Source organism: Cephus cinctus, unplaced genomic scaffold (assembly GCF_000341935.2).
Source record: "Cephus cinctus unplaced genomic scaffold, Ccin1 Ccin1_scaffold0997, whole genome shotgun sequence".
Lineage (NCBI taxonomy): Eukaryota > Metazoa > Arthropoda > Insecta > Hymenoptera > Cephidae > Cephus > Cephus cinctus.
Genome location: NW_014333542.1, coordinates 333,440 through 344,734, shown reverse-complemented (window position 1 = coordinate 344,734; position 11,295 = coordinate 333,440). Strand labels below are relative to the sequence as shown.

At 37.1% G+C, this 11,295-nt stretch overlaps 3 protein-coding genes across 8 annotated transcripts; 2 read left to right on the top strand and 1 right to left on the bottom strand.

Annotated features, from left to right (window-relative positions):
- The first annotated feature begins 270 nt into the window (after nucleotides 1–270).
- Nucleotides 271–3,969, top strand: LOC107271531 (4-aminobutyrate aminotransferase, mitochondrial). 2 transcript variants are annotated; one of them, XM_015747657.2, is made up of 9 exons: nucleotides 271–584; nucleotides 1,487–1,617; nucleotides 1,800–2,054; nucleotides 2,126–2,321; nucleotides 2,391–2,563; nucleotides 2,644–2,784; nucleotides 2,857–3,014; nucleotides 3,089–3,357; nucleotides 3,424–3,969. In XM_015747657.2, the coding sequence occupies exons 1-9, from the start codon at nucleotides 521–523 to the stop codon at nucleotides 3,537–3,539; spliced, it is 1,503 nt and encodes a 500-aa protein (XP_015603143.1). In that variant the 5' UTR covers nucleotides 271–520; the 3' UTR covers nucleotides 3,540–3,969. The 2 variants fall into 2 exon arrangements, with proteins under 2 accessions (XP_015603143.1, XP_024944603.1); XM_025088835.1 differs by lacking the exon at nucleotides 271–584 and adding an exon at nucleotides 1,101–1,254 and having other exon boundaries at nucleotides 1,487–1,711; nucleotides 3,424–3,849.
- LOC107271530 (UPF0505 protein C16orf62 homolog) lies at nucleotides 3,825–8,861 on the bottom strand. Of its 2 annotated transcripts, XM_015747656.2 has the most exons (17): nucleotides 8,692–8,861; nucleotides 8,528–8,615; nucleotides 8,238–8,453; nucleotides 8,001–8,163; nucleotides 7,714–7,922; nucleotides 7,506–7,636; nucleotides 6,911–7,432; nucleotides 6,740–6,840; nucleotides 6,474–6,655; nucleotides 6,264–6,407; nucleotides 6,017–6,180; nucleotides 5,772–5,934; nucleotides 5,483–5,675; nucleotides 5,270–5,409; nucleotides 5,024–5,185; nucleotides 4,403–4,669; nucleotides 3,825–4,314 (listed from the first exon to the last, which is right to left on the bottom strand). In XM_015747656.2, exons 1-17 carry the CDS (start codon nucleotides 8,706–8,708, stop codon nucleotides 4,237–4,239), a joined length of 2,940 nt encoding a protein of 979 aa, XP_015603142.1. In that variant the 5' UTR covers nucleotides 8,709–8,861; the 3' UTR covers nucleotides 3,825–4,236. The 2 variants fall into 2 exon arrangements, with proteins under 2 accessions (XP_015603142.1, XP_024944602.1); XM_025088834.1 differs by lacking the exon at nucleotides 4,403–4,669.
- A 150-nt stretch (nucleotides 8,862–9,011) lies between these two features.
- LOC107271533 (SUZ domain-containing protein 1) lies at nucleotides 9,012–11,074 on the top strand. 4 transcript variants are annotated; one of them, XM_015747664.2, is made up of 4 exons: nucleotides 9,012–9,031; nucleotides 9,845–9,915; nucleotides 10,014–10,279; nucleotides 10,353–11,074. In XM_015747664.2, exons 3-4 carry the CDS (start codon nucleotides 10,025–10,027, stop codon nucleotides 10,542–10,544), a joined length of 447 nt encoding a protein of 148 aa, XP_015603150.1. In that variant the 5' UTR covers nucleotides 9,012–9,031; nucleotides 9,845–9,915; nucleotides 10,014–10,024; the 3' UTR covers nucleotides 10,545–11,074. The 4 variants fall into 4 exon arrangements, with proteins under 4 accessions (XP_015603150.1, XP_015603149.1, XP_024944607.1 ...); XM_015747663.2 differs by lacking the exon at nucleotides 9,012–9,031 and adding an exon at nucleotides 9,069–9,467 and having other exon boundaries at nucleotides 10,087–10,279; XM_025088839.1 differs by lacking the exon at nucleotides 9,012–9,031 and adding an exon at nucleotides 9,071–9,467 and having other exon boundaries at nucleotides 10,011–10,279.
- The last annotated feature ends 221 nt before the right edge of the window (nucleotides 11,075–11,295 follow it).

The window sequence follows — 11,295 nt, the reverse complement described above, 5'->3', positions numbered from 1 at the left end:
ACTCTTAAATCCTTCCAATAAATTCTTGCAAAAGATCCCACAAAGAATTTCCTGATACAAAAAAAGATACTACATACTTTTTCATGTATATCGAAAACTGTATTTCGAAAATAGATTATAAGTATAATTTCATTGAAATTACAATATTCATATAATACATTTATAAAAATAGTATAGCACATCTCAAACAGGATCTCATGCAAGATAATGACATCTTAATTATGTTTACTCAACTCTTATTATAAATGTCACATCCAAACAGTCGCATGACTAGTCTATCTTGTTCCAGCATTCTTAAACGAGCAGTAGTCGCCAATAATCTTCGGACGACTGTCCACTGGGTTGGTTCTCTACGCAAATCAGAACAAATTGGCCTTTAATTTTCTATGAGGCCACTCTTTCACGGAAAATATCTCAGTTTTATCTAGTGTTTGGATTGTAAACTCCTGTGTCTCAATTTTGAAAGTAAACGTTGTCGTTGGAATCTTCATACTCTTCTGTCTACTCGAAACTGCTCATCATGTTCCTCAGCAAATCTCCACTTGCTTTTAGCAAAGGATCCTTGACAAGGCAGATCATCAATGGTAACATGATACTACTGTTTCTACAGATTAATTATTTGTATCTGCAATCATGAACAATTTAAATGACACTGTACCTAAAAGAAAACTACGTTCAAAAAATCAATACGCTCCAAAACGATTCTGTCTACAACGTTCTGCTCCAAAACACGACCGGCTTAAAATAGGACCTGTTCTTGATTGTCTAAAACTGTATATATTTCTATGAAGATTACAAAGTTATCGAAATTGAAAGTGTCTGAAAATGGGACCAAGTAGATTCAGCGTCAGTGTATTTTTAGACTGAGTAAATATCGAATGAACGTAAAGAATTTTACGAAAGCAAATATTGAAGTAGAAATTATGCAAGTATTTTTATTTTTGAATATAATAATTCCAGATTACCTACAGGACAATCTTTTGATTATCAGTTGTTACTTTTCCTATTGTGAAAAACAACTTGTTATCGTCGGAATATCACAACTACTTGTCATATTATCTTAACATATCGTTATTTTTTTTTTTTCAAGAACAGGTGTCATAAATGCAAGATACTCTGCTTGTTTGGGAAATAGAGAGAGACGGGATATGATCTTCGTTTCGTTTTGAATATTAAAAATATTCAGTTTTCAATTTAACAAATAACTCATTTAAAACTACTGCTGGTAGTATTACCAAGGAAAAGTAATTGACGGTAACTGGCACCAATAAGACTAATCTTTCAATTGCTTTTAAAAGGGAGCACGCATTACGCATAACTGCCTGATACTCTGCAATCATCAGTAATAGAAATATCGCATGATAAAAAATAAAAGGGTGTATGTCTCATAAAAATTCTATGTTCATACGCCCTTTTGCATTTATATTTATTTTGCCTTTAGTGACGCGATATAATTCCTCTAAATTTGTTCTCTTTGCATTTTTAGGCCATGGAGCGTTGTGGAGCAAGACACTGTCGACGGGTCCTTTAGCAGGCGAGCCAAAGCGTCCTGCTTTGACTACAGAAATTCCAGGACCCGAATCCCGTCGTCTACTACAAGAATTAAATACAATGCAGGTAGAGAAGAACGGAAGCACAGCATGCACTTAGAAAGAAAAAAGGATCACGATGACATAATCCTGATGGAAAAGAATTACAACATACATTCATTGTGCGCCAATGTTTTTATGACGCTTAAGACACATATAGCTCAAGGCTGTACAAAAATTATTGGAGTTCTGACTTGTTTAAATGTTTAGGAAGCAGCCTCTGTGCAATTGTTTGCCGATTATGAGAAATCAACTGGTAACTATCTGGTGGACGTCGATGGAAATGTTTTGCTGGATGTGTTCATGCAAATTTCTTCAATGCCTTTGGGTTATAACCATCCGGCGATATTGGGAGCTGTGGCTAATTCGGATAATCATAAAATAATAGCAAACAGACCAGCACTGGGCTCATTTCCAGGACGCGATTGGCCGAAAAGATTGAAGAATGTTTTACTGAGGAAAGGAGTAAGTCTATTTAATGATATTATTCACTATTATGTATCTCTGGATTGAGTTTTTTTTTCTTTTTGACCTAGGTAGCTGCACCAGGACTAACTCAGATTACTACAATGATGTGTGGCTCTTGTTCAAACGAGAATGCTTTCAAAAACATCTTCATATGGTATGCTGACAAAAAGAGACACGGTGCACCATTTACCAGAGAAGAAATGGAGTCTTGTATGATTAATCAATCACCTGGTAGTCCTAGATATTCAATTTTATCTTTCAAAGGTAAACATACTCATATGGCAATACAAAATGTTACCTTAACTTCAATATCTCTAATTCTAATATAAACAGGAGCATTCCATGGGAGAACCTTAGGATCACTGTCAACAACTCACAGTAAATATATCCATAAGATAGATGTTCCAGCATTCGATTGGCCCATTGCAAGCTTCCCTGAATACAAATATCCACTGGAGGAGAATGTTAGGGAGAATAAGAAAGAAGACGAGAGATGTCTTGCAGAAGTAATGCTCAAATGAATTAATTGAAAAAATAATATAGGATCTATCCGTAGCATGTATTACTGACAATGAATATTTTTTAGATTGAAGACTTGATCGTAAAGTATGATAAGGAAAAGAATATTCCGGTCGCAGGTATTATAATCGAACCGATCCAATCCGAGGGTGGCGATCATCACGCGTCGCCAGAGTTTTTTCAAGAACTCCGTAAAGTTTCAAGCAAGGTATATCCAGGTTACGTTAGCACGTACGATTTAAAATTATCTCATAACTTTTGAAACTGTCCTTCTCTCCAGCATGGTGCCGCTTTGCTAATAGACGAAGTTCAGACAGGAGGTGGTCCTACTGGGAAAATGTGGTGCCACGAGCATTTTAATTTAGAATCTCCACCAGACGTAGTAACGTTCAGTAAGAAGATGCAACTAGGTGGCTACTATCACACGCCTGACTTAAAGTAATTGCTAAAAGGTTTTATCCATGCTGTATAAAACCTCATGGGAAATATTTCACATCTCTTCGTTCTTTCAGACCAAAACAGTCGTATCGTGTATACAACACCTGGATGGGAGATCCCAGCAAGTTAATACTCTTAGAGGCGATAGTGAATACCATTGAAAAAGAAAATCTTTTAAATCAAGTGGTACGCGTTGGCGATTACACTTTGGGAAAATTAAAAGATCTTCAAAAGGAGGTCTCGGGCAAGATTAACTCGGTTCGCGGTCGTGGCACCTTTATTGCCTTTGATTGCACTACACCTGCAAGTCGGGACGAAGTTATCAGCAAGCTTCACGCCAAAGGTACACATTCCATTAAGATATTATGGTTGCTCGGTAAATAGTCTATAACGCCTTCGTTGTTTGTAGGCATTCAGGCCGGTGGGTGCGGAGTCCAAGCTGTAAGATTGAGGCCGGCCCTTACGTTCAACGAATATCATGCTGATATATTTTTGGACGCGCTACGCTCAATTCTAAAAGAATAAACGCGAGGCTGAACGGAATGATTCAAGCCGAGCGAGTTTATTGTCTTCCAATGTCAAAGAGTACACTGATAATATTGTCTTCCAAAATGAATGTCGATAAGATTCTGTGGATTAGTATTTTTTTTTTTACGTGTGGCACAGCAACGACTGCCGTTAGCCTTGCTGAAAATGTCTTCAAAAGATATTCTGCTGCATTAATTTATTTTTATAAACCTTTATTTCTGTCATACACTTGTTTCTTATAGAGTCACAACGCAACATTGTATAAAATGTTTACGATTACTATTATATAATATTACGCTTCTTGTCATTCACAGTTTTCAATCCAGTTCACCGTGACGGTATTTTGTATTGTAAAATATTCGCCATTTTTTTTTATTGGTTAAGTATTACGAAGTTTTGAGAATCAATAAACGATTCTTTATTTAAATGTCCAGTCTGTATTGTGCAAAGTTTATTATCCAAATTTCAGTAAGGAATACTGTTGAATTAGGATTAACTAATTTTACTGCATTATTCTTTCACAAAGCCAAAAACGTAACAGTCTGCTTCCGTTTATGAAATATCTAATTTGTTTCAATGTGTTCTCATGTTTTTCTAAATGAAACTTGATATACGATTATAATACAATTTGTACACTGCATACCATGGAGATCCTTCGTGTATACCGGATGCTCGAGTTTAATCTGTACCACAATTATTTTTTTATTTTCCTGAGAATATCGGCAAAGTGTGGTTGATGACTCCTTCGAGTTATATAATGTATCGTTGGGATCTGACAAAAAGAAAAAAACTTAATTAGATAAGCTCAAATTGGCAATTAAAACCCATAATTAAACCATTATTCGGATAACGTTTTTTACCGATAATTTGGGGTCGATTGAACCATGTCTGTGTGATAAATTCCACAGATTCACTGCAATAGTTGCTAAGGCCGAATCTTGTAAATCTGCACGTGTTATTATGCGATCAAACAGCTCAAAGGCCAAGGCCGACTGTTTATCTAATTGATCAGTACTGCCGAGGTACTTCAAGTGATTCAATATTTCCTCAAGAACCTTCGAACATATTTTATTGACTTCTCCGATAAATTTCTTATCGGAGCCGTACAGCTTATCATTTGAGTCGACCTAAAAATGTATGACATTGGGAATCTAGTTGCATAAGCATATTATTGATTTAACCCTTTGAAGCATACATTTTTCCTTCCATACAATTTACTTAAAATTTGCTACTCGGAGTTTTCTGGGGTCGCTGATTATGAATCTGAACTCAATATTCAGAAATTCATAATAACGGAGTTGAGTGGTAAAAAATAGGCTAATTCGCAGGAAAATTCATGTTCATGGGTTATTGAGGTCGCTGATTATGAATCGGATGTAAATTACTGTTTTTTACACAGTTACAAGGTGATACTTCTGACTACTACCATCCTTCAAAGGGTTACTGAAATACATCAGTTGATTGGTGTATCTCTACTGTACCTTATCAACGTGATAAGGATAGGTCTCTTGAGTGACAGTCGACAGCAGATCCAGTACTCTTAAGTAGAGATAGAACTTTGTCGTAGCATTCTGTTCGAAACACCTTTGCACAGCATTTAAAAGTCCTCGCATTAAATACAACACTCCATGTTCAGGGCTGTCCTATTAAATCATTATTAACGACCGTCATTAATACTGATAAGGAAAATATTTCTGCGATACAGCTTTTGTAGTTTCTTTACTTACGGGAACTACCAGTAGCGTAGAAAGAAAGTTAGAAAGATAGGAAACCAAGTATGGCTCTGAGCTCTTTTGTCTTCCATCGATGTCTATTGTCTTTGGCATTTCTGGAACCAAGCTAAGGGCTGCCTTGAAGCAGGCATCGGCTAGGAAATAAAAATTAAAAGGAATTATCTGGCACGTAGTATGTTTTATTCCTAAAAAAAATTCAAGAATTACCTTGGCCAAGGCACTGATTTAAAAGGGCCACTTGTCCCGATAGAAGATACAACTGAAGTCGAGTGTGCACTAATGTTAAAGATGGAATGGTGATGAAACAAAAAGCTGCGCAAGCACGAACAAATGCAGAGGTTCTTCTAGTATGATGGCCACGGACAATTTTCCTTGTATCGACTGACAATCTATTTACACACTGGAAGTAGTACCGAATGTGATTTAATTTCTACTTAAACTAATTCTATGCAAATAATGCATGCAGAAAATATATATTTCCAGAATAGTCTCCTACCTGTACCAGCTGTATGTGTACAGAGTCGAGATTGGGAAAAGCGGCCCTGGCCTCTGCATAAAAGCTCAACTGCTTCTCAAAGTCCCGACCGTAATCGACTCTTTGAACTAGGCCACATATTAAATTGCCAATTTGTCGCTTTTCATCGTCCACCGTGAGCGCACTGCATTGCAAACAAATGGATAACTGCATTTTCTTCCTGTGCAGGAGGTAGATATCTTGAGTTTAATTCTTGCAGTGCATACCTGACCGAGTCGTGCATTATTCTCGAGATAAACATAAGGGCGCTTATTATTATTGGATCCGTTATTGGTCCACTTTGAGTACTAAAACCTTCTATCACGGTTTTGCATACTTCGACCTTGATGCTTTCCTTATGAAAAAGATCAATCAGAGGTAGAAAATTCTCCTGCAATTAATAGAAGGTACTTTCAAGAGATTTCAGTATTTAGTCCAATTTCTATAAGTTTCTTAAATATGACAGATTCATACCATAGTGAGCAATGACTCAAAATCTTGAGTATGAGCAACAATTTTCTCTACGATGGTTTGCAGTTGAGAATAATAATGTTCGAAAGCTCTGTTCGGACTGAGATGACTGATCACTTCTCCCAGGAATAGGTTCAATTCATGCATCTGCAGAAGGTAAAGGTAGAATGTATATCAGCGGGGAGTTGTCGAATTGTAATTCGGAATACGTACAGAAAAATGAATGACTGTGAACTGTATCCAAATTTCAGAGCAATGCATAAATTTTGCAGGATCCTTAAGACCTAGTACGTATTGCCAAACTGTATTTAAGACAGGACGACAATCATTCTTGGGTGGTGCTTCCTCTACGAGGCATTCACCCAGACTGCGATACAAAAGATATTGTGGAAATCCTGTTAATAAAAATATTTATTTTCTCCTAACTTCTGCTAAATATACTAGCGTAATAGTTAAAAATATTTTAAGCCATTAATTACCATCATCTTCACAGCCAGCAATTAAATTAACAAATTCCATTGACCGAGCTGCTATGTATGCTGGTTTGAAAGTTGCAAGGATACTGTTCAACAGTAATCCACTGAAGTGGAAAAATATATAAAAATGATTACACTCCATGTATTTATGAAATTTTTTACAAGAATTATTACCTATTAGCTTGCTGCTTGCTTCGAGAAAGTATTTCATCAAGAAGATTCTCGGATGCTGTAGTTGCCATAACTTCCATGATCCAATCCAACGCAGGAGTATAAAGACTAAGATAAGTATGTAGGGATATACTCTGCCCATTTAAATCATATGATAAGGACTGACTAAACAGTTGACCGTAAACAGCTAGAAAGTCATAGAAGTTTTCCTTGGCGAATTCAAAGTCTGAAGATTGATTGAGTGCCAATCCAACACGACACAAGTAGCATCTTGCATAAACCGCTATCAATGGATTTCCAATCCCACGAATCATGCGGGTTATTCGCAAAAGGGCAGTACTAAATTCACTTGTTGTCAAAAATCTATACGACTTGATAATCGCCATTTCCACATAAAGTCGTGGTACCAACTCGCGTATTGAGGCTATTTTGTAAAACCAATTACGACAAATTTCTTTAGCAACTTCCGTAACAATATCCGGGGTGAAATTGTCTGGTAAGCTTGTTGGTACTTTGCTGCCTGGTCTACAAAAATAAAAAATATTCGTTCAGATGATAAGAGTAGTAATAACTATTAAAAATATAAAAGAGACATCACTTGTAATATTCAGCTTTCCTTTTCAACCGCTCGTAAACGAGTTTACCAAAGGTATCCAAGATGTCTGTGATGAGTACGAATTTGCTGGGGTAAAAAGTAATGACCGATGTATCCACTAACAGCTTGGCGCACTAAGGAAATCGATGATTTCCATGTCAGTTATATTTCTTTATATATTTTATGAAGAAAAAAAGATCTATCAATGAACCTGTATTGCTATTTTTAAAGCTTTCACTCGTTGATCAGAATGCCAAGCTTGCACGAGTTCATTGTTTAACTGCTCTATGCGAACTGTGTATTCCTGCTGCGATAGATCCATCATTTGCCTCACAGAGCCTTCTTCAAAATCATCAAGTTGCTCCAATCTTGTTCTAACTTTATCGACTAAAGTACCACTGGGTTGGACTTTCACAATCACTAATTTCGGAATGAAGTTTTACATTATTCATCTCTAATAATCTTTTGTTTTGAGATATCAGTGAATTATTACTGTACCTTTTTCTCCGCCTGGTAAGAAACTTGTTACTATAGATAATTTCTCCGATGTTGTATATTTGTTCAATATTGCAGTACGTCTTGCTAGCCAAGGCTGTACCAATTCATCCATGGTATCCTTTGACTTTTTTCCAACAGCTGCAGCATTCGAAGAGTAATCCCACTGTAAGAAATACAAGAAGTCCATGAATACACCGTTCTCTTGTATCAGCTCTTTATACATCTGAAAGAAATTACTTCGTCGGCAGCCATCTTGGATAAAGGATCTAAGTCCTCACGAGCGAATTGTGTAAGAGGATCAGAACCATCCAAGGAAGAGTGGTTTAATAAAGGATCAGTCAAAGGGTTGGGTACTTGGAATGGAGTATGTATTGGAGTAGGTGTCCCTGTTGATGAGCCGGTACTAGTACTACGCAAAGCGCCTCTTTTAATTCCACTGCGTCCATCCATCATCTAAAAACATAAACAATATATCAGAAATTTATAGTTAATGCATTATCCCCATACTGGTGTAAAGAGAATCTTACAGTAACAATAACCGGCTTTAAGGGATGATCCGTCACTTCTTCCATAAATGGAACTTTTACTGATCCATAATCTACTGAACGTGCAACCCTGCAAGAAATAAAATTTGATAAATAAAAGATGTATGATTGCAAAATAAAATATATACAAAATCAATGCTATTTACCATTCGATATCGGTCATCGTGCAGTCTTTTATTGAAATATCACAGAAGAAATGTACAGAAAGATACTTGATACCTTCACAAACTCAACAATTAACGAGACATTTATTTAATTCAAATAAATATACAATTTATAATCTTTAAAGCAAGTGTCAAATGTAACTACACAGCTAGGAGTAAAAAAAGAAATATAGATAAGATTATAAAAAAGATCTGAGAAGATCGTAGCAATCCTCTTCTTTACCGATAAAACCACAGAAATGGCGCCTATTAACATCGCAAGACGTCGCAGCAGCAGTGGCCGCATTAGCGCCGGAAGTTCATAAGGTTCAAGAGATGAAAGGTACATCTTTTCCTAACAATTAACTGCATTTTCATACCCAATATCAAGTATTAGATATGTGTGACGAGACTCTTCCAGCGGCCAGATATATTAAATAATTTTAATTATTCTCCTTTACACGTGTATCGGTGGAAACGCTGCCGCTACTTTATAACGATCCGCGCGTCGAGTGGTGGTATTGCTTGGTTTGTGTCAACCGCACGTTGACTTTTTTTACGTTGGCCAATCTGTCAAGTTTTATCGTGGCAAGTTCACGTTACGAAAAATTCCGGGAGGTCTTTCGTACGTTTCGATCCTCTGGGAGGCTCACGCGAGCAAAGCTGGCTCTTACACTCCATCCTTTGAGGATCGTTTTTCGTGGCCGAAATCCATTGACCGCAGCATGTCAACGATAGACGAGGCCTTCGAGACTTGGGAGGAGATGATTGAGTCTGGGGTAAGGACTGGGCGTGCGATTTCCTCCAGGAGTTATAACCCAATTGGTGTCAAATGCATAATGGAAGAAGTTTCCTTAACCAATATTTCAACTGTGAAACCATTTAAGTGTATCTAATCAAAGGAACAGTTTAAATTTTTCCCTTGTGGCTACCAAATCTCATGGTATATTTTAACAAATTTTGGTAGACACGAGATTATGTATCAAGAAAAAAAAAGGAAAAAAAAATATATTTATATAATTTATTAAATTCTTCAAACGGAATGTATTGTGAGATTGAAAACAATGTTAGATTTTATATCTAATTTCAAAAAAAACTTTTTAATATGTGGAAAGATGGAATTATAATTGGTGCTTGTATTTTTATTTTGTTCTAGGCACTGGATAAAGCATTAAGTGCACTTCAGACAAATACCCTGGAAGGACTGGACGAAATCGAAAGCCCTAGGTATAGTGTATACATCAGTGAATCTCAGAATGCTGATGCTTATATTTATTAAATAATTATATCACTCTTATCTCTTTCTGTATGTTTCTCATTAGCAGCATTCAATCTAATGATCTTTGAACAGAAAAGTTTCTTGGTCGTCCAAAAATCCAATGCTTTAATACATTCCAGCCTTACAACAAACCACAATTCTAGTCCCAGAATGGTAGTTCTGGGAGATGACGCAATGAGATCACAATATGTACCTCCAAAACCAACAGTGAAAATACTAAAGAGGCCAACAAGAGACTCGCAAGGAAGTGGAGATGGACCACTGACGAATGGAGACAATAAACCAAAGCAGCCTATAAAGTCTTTAAAACAGGTATAAAATTTCTTCAATTGTAACATCTTTTAACCGGCAGTCCAACACTTTCCTTATCTAATTGCAATTTCAGAGAGAGCAAGAGTACGCTGAGGCTCGTAAACGAATTCTTGGGGAGGAAAGAAATCCAGAGGAAAAACTACTGCCAGAAGTGAATAAGATCCAACCAAAGCCTTCCAATTCAGGAAGTAGCAATGTTCCAAGCAACGTCGTCCGCATGCCTACCGGACCTGACGGAAGCAAAGGGTTCAACGTCCGTAGGTAGCGCGCCAGTCAGGGATCATCCCTTATTACCCATCTACTCTCTCTCCTCTCTCCTTGCCTGCACGGAGACGGAGAGAAGCGGCTATGAGGCCGACAGCAGCGAGCAGCTTCCAGCTCCACGTCAACCTGGAGCATTCTGCACGGAGCACTCTGCTCCCCAAGTAGGAGCCTCTGTAGCGCTGCTCCTGCAGGCCATAGGTGTAGTGTCGGATTGGACTCCCGAAAGACAAAAGTCGAGAGATAACCAATGCCACGTGAAATCACCGCAAGCATGACACTCTTCATTATTGCCAGGATCATTAAAAGTTCCGTTATGTTCTGTTACACCGAACGAGAGAGACCTTCGATTTGAGATACGACGATACCGAAGTAAAATTCAAGCACGGCGACGCGCAGCTATTTGTCACACTTGGATTGTATTTCGTTGATAAAGTACGGACGTTCTCTTCAATTTTTATATTTTTTATGGATGAATCTTCTCCATATAGATCAATAATAAAGAAATCTTCCTGTTGCGTTATAAAGATATAATTTGACTATTTTATCTTATCCTCATCTCCTGATGTATAGATATATGTCACTCCCGCTGTTAGACTTTGTGCAATTGTTCTCGTTGATGACAAACTCACTTTGTTACTCAGCCTTGGAGCTCTGAATATTTCACTAGGTCTTGGTTGTAACAGATTTATTAATAGATGCCTATACACATTGACGTTAAATGTGTCATACATCTATAAATTTCACGAAAACCT

Bases quoted from the DNA above. Each gene is read 5' to 3' on its own strand.
- LOC107271531 (XM_015747657.2), top strand. From the start codon at position 521: ATGTTCCTCAGCAAATCTCCACTTGCTTTTAGCAAAGGATCCTTGACA. The intron at 2,785-2,856 runs GTATATCCAGGT...CCTTCTCTCCAG, and splicing joins TCCGTAAAGTTTCAAGCAAG to CATGGTGCCGCTTTGCTAAT. The intron at 3,015-3,088 runs GTAATTGCTAAA...TCGTTCTTTCAG, and splicing joins TATCACACGCCTGACTTAAA to ACCAAAACAGTCGTATCGTG.
- LOC107271530 (XM_015747656.2), bottom strand. The intron at 5,676-5,771 runs GTAGGAGACTAT...TACTACTTCCAG, and splicing joins TACACATACAGCTGGTACAG to TGTGTAAATAGATTGTCAGT. The intron at 5,410-5,482 runs GTAATTCTTGAA...TTTATTTCCTAG, and splicing joins AAATCAGTGCCTTGGCCAAG to CCGATGCCTGCTTCAAGGCA.
- LOC107271533 (XM_015747663.2), top strand. From the start codon at position 9,414: ATGTCAACGATAGACGAGGCCTTCGAGACTTGGGAGGAGATGATTGAG. The intron at 9,916-10,086 runs GTATAGTGTATA...AATACATTCCAG, and splicing joins GACGAAATCGAAAGCCCTAG to CCTTACAACAAACCACAATT. The intron at 10,280-10,352 runs GTATAAAATTTC...TTGCAATTTCAG, and splicing joins CTATAAAGTCTTTAAAACAG to AGAGAGCAAGAGTACGCTGA.